This window comes from the organism of the source record quoted next, unplaced genomic scaffold, assembly GCF_019419815.1.
Source record: "Pyrus x bretschneideri cultivar Hongxiangsu unplaced genomic scaffold, Pyrus_bretschneideri_v1 Contig13, whole genome shotgun sequence".
Lineage (NCBI taxonomy): Eukaryota > Viridiplantae > Streptophyta > Magnoliopsida > Rosales > Rosaceae > Pyrus > Pyrus x bretschneideri.
The window spans coordinates 6,320,529-6,328,876 of NW_025999424.1; the positions used below are offsets into that span (position 1 = coordinate 6,320,529).

The 8,348-nt window shown below is 34.9% G+C and overlaps 2 protein-coding genes across 2 annotated transcripts; both read left to right on the top strand.

The window, feature by feature from the left end:
• Positions 1 to 1,921: 1,921 nt before the first annotated feature.
• Positions 1,922 to 3,932, top strand: LOC103934241 (protein translation factor SUI1 homolog). The gene is made up of 5 exons (XM_009343976.3): positions 1,922 to 2,077; positions 2,756 to 2,866; positions 3,004 to 3,209; positions 3,484 to 3,537; positions 3,638 to 3,932. The coding sequence occupies exons 2-5, from the start codon at positions 2,830 to 2,832 to the stop codon at positions 3,680 to 3,682; spliced, it is 342 nt and encodes a 113-aa protein (XP_009342251.2). The 5' UTR covers positions 1,922 to 2,077; positions 2,756 to 2,829; the 3' UTR covers positions 3,683 to 3,932.
• Positions 3,933 to 6,628: 2,696 nt separating this feature from the next.
• Positions 6,629 to 8,042, top strand: LOC103934240 (transcription factor CPC-like). The gene is made up of 3 exons (XM_009343975.3): positions 6,629 to 6,806; positions 7,356 to 7,440; positions 7,637 to 8,042. The coding sequence occupies exons 1-3, from the start codon at positions 6,749 to 6,751 to the stop codon at positions 7,722 to 7,724; spliced, it is 231 nt and encodes a 76-aa protein (XP_009342250.1). The 5' UTR covers positions 6,629 to 6,748; the 3' UTR covers positions 7,725 to 8,042.
• The last annotated feature ends 306 nt before the right edge of the window (positions 8,043 to 8,348 follow it).

Here is an 8,348-nt window from a genome sequence, read left to right on the forward strand (position 1 = left end):
ATTTCCTTAACAAGCTTGGTATGTCAGTTTTTATAATTCTCGTGTTCCTAAAATACTCTCATAGAGTATAACATGGGTTAGGTTTGACTTATAATTAATAATAAATTTTGCATTTTATTGTTTTCAATGCAGTTAAATGTCAATTAACCTATTATTTGATTAGGCTTTCTTATCTCAAATTTTTTTACTAACAATTATTTTATCGTGGAACTAACTTACCTTATTATCATGCAATATATAATATAAATAAAAATATTATGGTGTTTTACGTTGAAACATGGACAAATAATTTGTGTCAAAAAAATTATACAAAATTATGGTTGTATTTTTTTCTTTTCATAGAAAATTATTTACCTGTCTATATGTTAGTACCCACTTAGATTAGAAATACTGTAAAAATAATTTACCTACCTCACAGGAATGATATTGTAAAGAAAAAAGTATATGATACTTTGGATATTATAAGTAATTATATATTATTTGTATAAGTAAATTAATAAGTAGATTGGTGAATTACTATGTACTACAAAAATGCAGATAAATTAATTAGCTTGTAACAAAAGAATGTAAATAGTTTGTAATATGTGGTTTTAAAACAGGAGCTTATTGTTCATTGCTAGCATAATTGAAGGTGAGTACTAATAATATTTATTGACATATTTAGGTCATTGTTGCATAAATTGTAAATATTTTATAAGGATATGTCATTTATTTGCCAACATTGCAGACTATTTGAAATTTGGGTTTTATTTGGATGTTTAACATGTAACCTCCCACATCGCGCAGGGGAGTGAATCCTGTAAGCTTTATATGTATATTCCCATCTTTACCTAGCACAAGGCCTTTTGGGAGCTCACTGGCTTCGGAGTTCATCGGAACTCTGAAGTTAAGCGAGTTTGTGCGAGAACAATCCCAGGATGGGTGACCCACTAGAGAGTTCTCATCTGAGTTCTCAGAAACAAAATCGTGAGGACGTGGTCGGGGCCCAAAGCGGACAATATTGTGCTACGTTGGAGTCGAGTCTGGGATGTGGTGGGGGCCCGGGCTGTGATGTGACAATTTGGTATTAAAGCCAATCCCTGGCCGGAAGTGTGCCGACGAGGACGTCGGGGCCCTATGGGGGGTGGATTGTAACATCCCGTGTCACCTAGGGGAGTGGATCCTGTAAGCCTTATATGTATATTCCCATCTTTACCTAGCACGAGGCATTTTGGGAGCTCATTGGCTTCGAAGTTCATCGGAGCTCCGAAGTTAAGTGAGTTTGTACGAGAGCAATCCCATGGCCAGGATGGATGACCCACTGGGAAGTTCTCGTGTGAGTTTCCAGAAACAAAATCGTGAGGGCGTGGTCGGGGCCCAAAACGGACAATATCGTGCTATATTGGAGTCGAGCCCTAAATGTGGTGGAGCCCAGATCTGGATGCGACATAACATGAGGTGAGTTTTTGTCTTGACAATAACAGTTACAAGAGCCTATATTTAAACCACCCAAAAATCAATGGGCTAACATATGAATTCATAATTCTCTCCTACCAATCAAACTCCATCAATATCCGTACAACTTACCTTAACAAAGATGAATTTTCTCAGGATAAGGATAAGTTGCTGAAATATGAATTCAAATTGAGTTTCCGTAATTTACCTTAACTAAGAGGCTTTTGGAATGTATGCAGGAACTCAATTTGATGTCAAAAAATAACAACCTTGTTGTTGGTTACTAAAAGTTAGAAGCTACACACACACACACACACACACACACACTAAGTTTGTTAACTTTTCTGAAGAGAAATAGAATTAGTAATTTTGGCAGAAAATCGAAACCTTAAACCATCTTTATTAAGGGAGGTAAATTTCCCCCACAAAATCAAAAAAAGAAAACAAGCGTACACCAACGATAAAACGAAACTTGGCGGTGCGTTTTGGCGTCAAAGAATAAAGTAAAACCCCGAGTTTTGTGCGGTTTGCACGACTCTTTCTTATCCTATATAAACCCCTCCACCCGCTCTCCCTTTTCCTCATCCCTTGTTCTGTCTCTTCCCTCTGTCCCTTGTTTGGATTCACCCTCTCTGCAAATCAGGTAATTTTTTTTCTTTTACCTTGTTACTGTTTGATTGGAATTACCATCTTTCAGGTTATGTTTGATTTATTGCTTAGTTCTATCTAGTTTTTTGGGTTGATTTGATTTGCATGAGAAATGCTTGAGGAATGGATTGTAGTTTCTAATTTAGTTTTTGTAATTAAAATCTGGGTTATTGGTAATTTACATGAGCTGGGTTGTTTATGGAATTACATCATGATTTTTGTATTGATTAAAGATGTGTACTTTGGTAATTGTTGAGGCTTTCTTGTCCCCTTGTCCCCTTGTCCCCGTAATATCATGAAAATATCAAATTCTAGCTTTGTGTTATAAAAAAAAGGTGGCGTCATTGACACTAAAAGAAAAAAACTAAAAAAGTCACTCTGCACTCCTCCTAAACGTACGTTTCTTCTTATATTTTTATATGTTTGGAGTACTGAGTAACTTTTTCAGAGTAACAATAACCGCTCCCTTATGAAAATGGTGATTTTGGATATTTTTTTGTCAATTGGATCAATTAAAGTTGTGTAATTTGGTTTCACAAAAAAGAGAGTATATATTTACGTTGGTAATTGTTGAGGTTCGCCTATAATATGATGGAATTATCAAGTTGTGCTTTGTTTTTAATTTTATACACATATATTAAGCCGATCGGGTTTTGACCCTTTTGTGGAGCAGATTTTATATTGCTGTTCAAGAAAATCCCTTTTGCTGGTTACTTGATCTTCTTCTACCTCCAACAGTCAAGTTTCATGTCTGAATTCGACACCCAGGTCCCATCTGCTTTTGGTAAAGTTATTTTCTTCTAAGCTAATTTCATTTAGATGCATGGTATGATTTATAGGAAGGATGGTACTTGCAAGGAATTTGAAAAGGGTGACTTATTGATGTTTTGTTGTGTCTTTGTGGATTGTGTGTACGGGCAGATCCCTTTGCTGATGCAAATGCTGAGAACTCAGGTGCAGGGACAAAAGAGTATGTGCATGTCCGTGTACAGCAGCGCAACGGGAGGAAAAGCCTGACTACTGTACAAGGATTGAAGAAGGAATACAGCTACAATAAGATACTAAAGGACCTCAAGAAAGAGTTCTGTTGTAATGGTACTGTCGTTGAGGATCCTGAGTTAGGCCAGGTTTGTTCCCGTCCTTTAGTAAATCAAGATGCATTGTTTCCGTACCATGATGATTGTTGCTAATGTGATGTGCTGAAAAGGGTTGAAAGTAGAATTGCTACATGTGTAGGGTGATTGTACACCTTGCAAATATTATGTTTGCACATTTCATATTTTCCGTGTTGTACGAGCTTCTTGTTTATTAGACGTCAGCCAACATTTGGACGAATATTCACAGCTTCGGACCTTTGTCCTTAAAAACAAAGCTTTCTAAGTCACTGTTGCATGGTTGCAGGTCATACAACTTCAGGGGGACCAGAGAAAGAATGTTTCCTCCTTCCTTGTGCAGGTAACGCTTTGTGTCTGGTTTTCGATTATGTCGCCACAACCACGAATTTGCAATTGGTTCATGTATATAACTTGCCAACTTTGCGTGTTCATTTAAACAGGCGGGCATTGTTAAGAAGGAGCACATCAAAATTCATGGTTTTTGAATAGCAGCAGCGCTGTTCACCCTATGTAGATTACAGTATCTCAACCTGCATAGCGAGTATTATATCGCCTATGTAGATTTAAGTGTTGCTGAAACTTGTTCTCTTGCATGCACCTTATAAAGGTCTGATACAATACTTTTGTTTTCGTTATAGTTCCGCTGCTGTCTGTGTTATGTCAAAGGATAATTCAAATCCCTTTATCTCGAATAATATATTCCTGATTTCTGCAAGCAAACTCTCTTGATTTTTACTTTCTGGCCAGTGGGCGCCTTTCTTCCATGTGTTCTGGAAAATGGCTTCTCTATTTTGAGAGGACGTCATTCCACTTCTCATGGGCTCATCTGACTTAGCCCAATGGGTTGTGTCTTTATCTTTTCCAGTTTCTTAGCCTAAAACCTCCAAGTCCAAATTGTGGAACCTGGTTTGTTAGGCTTAAAAAAAAAAAAAAAAAAAAAAAAAGGAATTCAAACTCTGACTGCAAAAAGAAAGAGTAAACACATTTTGAGTTCGTTTGAAAGAGCTTTCGAAATAAAGGGAGGTGATTTTAACACACCTTGTTTAGTTTTGCACACACCTCTTAATATTTGGCCATTGGATTGGACAAATCAAACAATCAACTGACAAGATTTAACAAAGGTGTGTGAGAAGTTAAAAATAGATGTGTTTTTATTATTTCCTTAAAATACCTGAAAATTATTTTTTCTTTTAAAGAAGATTACAATATTTTATTCATCGATAAAATGACATTACAAGTACCTATTAGGAAGAACTCGGTCTCAAAAGGGTTCTTGTAAACCAGATCTAAGTATTACAATAAAGTATTACTAATCGAAAAGCAATAAATAGTCATTAACACTCATCCGAGCTCATTGGAAACTACATAATTATACATATCAATAAAATTGAAAGCTATTTTAAAGAAAAATATTTTTAGTTTTAAAAGCACTTGAAGTGAAAAAGATTGGTTTTGAAATTATTTTCATTAAAAACGTTCATTTAGAAGTATTATCACACGAGCGTTTACACTAACTAATGTGACTTGCTCATGTCATTGTCACCGACAAGGAAAGAGCAATTTACATTTCAATATAAAAAGGAAATTTTGCTACAATTGTTTATATGTATTTAATATTTTCATATTTCGACCGTCAAATACTAATTAATTATATTTTCATTCTCTCATAGTTTGTAATTATACGTCAATATCTTAATTTTCAATTTTTTCAATTGAGTTTTATATTTCATCCCACTATAATAAATAGACTGAACCACTTCGCTAGTTTGACTATGAGTCTCAATTAGTCAAATAACACAGCTACTTTTTAATTCCTGGATAATGAAAATCCCCTTATTTAATAATGCTAATCTTCTCTCAGAAAATTAATTAAAATACATCAAGGGATAATTGCCTGCCGACTTCAGAGCACTGTAGGAAAAGATGAAATTGGGATCTACTGTGGCCGTCCAATTAGTTTATTACTTTTGTTCGATATCTGTCGCACACCACCACCTTAACCACGTTCAATGAAATGCAGTGTGAATCAATGCTAGCACATGATTCTTATCACTACAGTGTTAAATGTTTTATAGCGATAGCCACCCATACGTGCATGTAATGATGGATTTACATAATATAACATGGAGTGCAAGTTATTGCCTTTACTAACCATGTTGTTAGTTATGATAACGTAACTGTTATGTAGGCATTCTTTGAGCATAGCGATTTAGAATGTTCGACAAATGTCCTCTATAAGAATTGAAGGCAAGAAGTAAAGTGACTTATGTATGAATTGTTTGACAGAAAGAGAAATGTAGTGTTTTTCGCTACGTAATTTTTTTGAAATCACCTTTGAGTACGTGATAGGTTGATATATATTATTGGATTCACTTAAGTTATTGTTAGTAATTGATGTACGTGCGACTTGTAGCATTATTTGTAATAATTAGGGTTTATATTTAATTTTTTAATAGATAAATCAATTTGTTGTGTGTTTACAGCTATTCCAAATGGCGCGTGAGATTTGTTGGAGTTCTCCTATACACAATCATTGAACAATTGATTTGGCTGGGGATAAAAGAAGATAAGAAGCTGAGAGGGATGGTTAAGACATTACGATTTTTAATTGACCGTCATCGAACATGATGTCGTATTGTACCATATTTTTTGTTTTCTCATTTGGCATTTTCGTTTTATTTTTTTGGACAATCATTTAAGAAAATGGCATTTTCTTTTTTCTTTTTTTGGACAATTATTTAATTTGTGTGATGAAGTCTGTTAACAATTTTTTGGAAGACAGTCCGTTAACAATTTTAGTCATAATTATGATTGATTTTCCTCAAACTTTGTACAAAATTGCATGTTAATTAGGCTCATATGCATGCACAGCTTAAAATCTCAATAAAATAATTTTCTCGAACCATGAAATAAATTTTTGGTGAAACATCGTACTCATGTGATTGGGTCATGTCAGGGTCATGTACAACCTTGGTTAAAACGTAACTAGTTCCACCACATATAAGAGCACATATAACATCTCTATGATCATAGTGACAACAAACGTAGTTCCTCCTTTATATTTCCCAAACCCGAAGAGTCAACATCTAAAGACTACCTATGCTTAAAATCAAGTGACCTTGAATGGTTTGATCATAAAAATTTCAATCATTTTAATTAAGTTGGACATGTACAGTTGGACCCAACACTTGATTTAGAGGTATGAGTACAATTACTCCAAGCTTTCCAAATCATCAAAAATTCTATGCCAACCAACAGGTAAGTATGCAACTACCTATCAAAGGTTGGACTAAAGAAAACCCCCGCTTTATCCAACTACCATTCTTCCTTTGTCTTCCTCTCTCTCATCTCACCGCCCATTCTTCCCCTATCCTATCCGTCGTCGTCATGCACAACATTATCTTTCGAGGATTCTTCCTCCTATTTATTCGACGACTGCCTTCAGTTTCAAACACAGTTTCCTGCACTACTTGTTCTTTTCTATATATGCACTTATATTTAAACCCTAGTTGAAATCTGTGGCTCCAATTTTTCTCATATTTTCAACTCCAATGGCTGACTTGGATCACTCCCACTCCTCATCTGACGACAATTCTGTGGATTCTAGAGGTAACCTTTTCATAATATCATGTTTTTTATTTTTTCCAAACCATATATTTCAACTAGTGGTCCAATTTTCTACTTGCTATTGATACTTTGGTGGGTGATCCTTTGCAATCTGTGTTTTTGGTTTTACATCTTATTTTCTCTTTGAATTTTATATGTTATATATGTTGGAGAATAAGATTCTACATTAGTTATATAACAAAATAGTATATACCTAATATATGAGAGTTTTCACCACTAATATCATCGAGGTCTTTTATGTAATTAAACTTAACAACTAATAATAGGTGGTTATGTTAGAACAATATTGGTGATGGTGTGATAGGCTATGGTGGGCCTATAAAGTTTACCAATACATAGTATGTTTAGTTTTTGGATCTATTTTTCTCTTCCCAGGTAACTCTCTTTGAAATTAATGATCATTTAGTTGTTGTGATTAAACATGCATCCACTTTGTCTTAATATTTGATTATTGGTTTGGGAATTTTTAGTTTTTTCTCAACAAATAACTCACAAATAGGCACCTTAATTATATATCTCAAATTTTTGCAGAGGAAAGTAGTCAAGACTCTAAGCTTGACTTTTCAGAAGATGAGGAAACTCTAATCACTAGGATGTTTAATCTGGTTGGTGAGAGGTGAGCCATTATTTTCTTCTTCCACTTTTTATGTCTAATTTTTTCATAGTTTCCCTTAATCAACTTGGCTAGAGAGCAGTCTGCTTCTCTTCGGCTCTCAGTTCAAATCCTCATCTCCGTAGTTAGATGAACGTAGTATAGTATATCGCTTGTATAATAAAATGACCTAATTTCCCTTATCTTTTCTTCTTCTTAGGTGGTCTCTGATTGCTGGGAGAATCCCTGGAAGATCAGCAGAGGAGATTGAAAAGTACTGGACATCAAGATACTCAACAAGTGAATGAAGTGCCAAAAACAATGAATGGTTCAATGGCGTCTCTCTCTGTTTAGAGCAGAAAATTTTGGGGTGTGGTTAACAACGTTTGGGGTGTACTTAAAGCATGTGTTGTTTTTTCCAGTTTTCTTTGCTTGAACAAGAAAGCTGTAGTAAAGAGGTTTTTGCTTGCAATCAAACGGGGGCATTGTGCAAGTGCCCATCTCTCTGTACAATAGTTATTGCCTTATTGGTTTAATGATGTTTGGGTTGTCAGTTTTAATTTACTTCTGTTTATGTAAAGTTGTTTGGTTTAAGCTGCTTAATCTATGGGCTTTTCTTATTTTTAGAACCGAGTGTTGAATTGATTAAGATTAAATATTGTCATTATCATGTGGAGGAAACTGTTGATTCCTGCACACATTCTGAAGAAATCCAATACAATATTCGCTCTTCATGACCAGTCAAAACATTGGACTACAAGCAGAGGCGGATGGAAATAGGGACCAAGGTGGTCCCAGCACCATGAGAAGTCTAAAACATATACACGCAAAGGTCTTCTGAGAATCCTTCAAATGTTTGATGCGAGTTTTTTTTATGCCTATTAAATGTTTGATGTAATACATGCTAGACATATCTTAACAGGTTGTGTCGA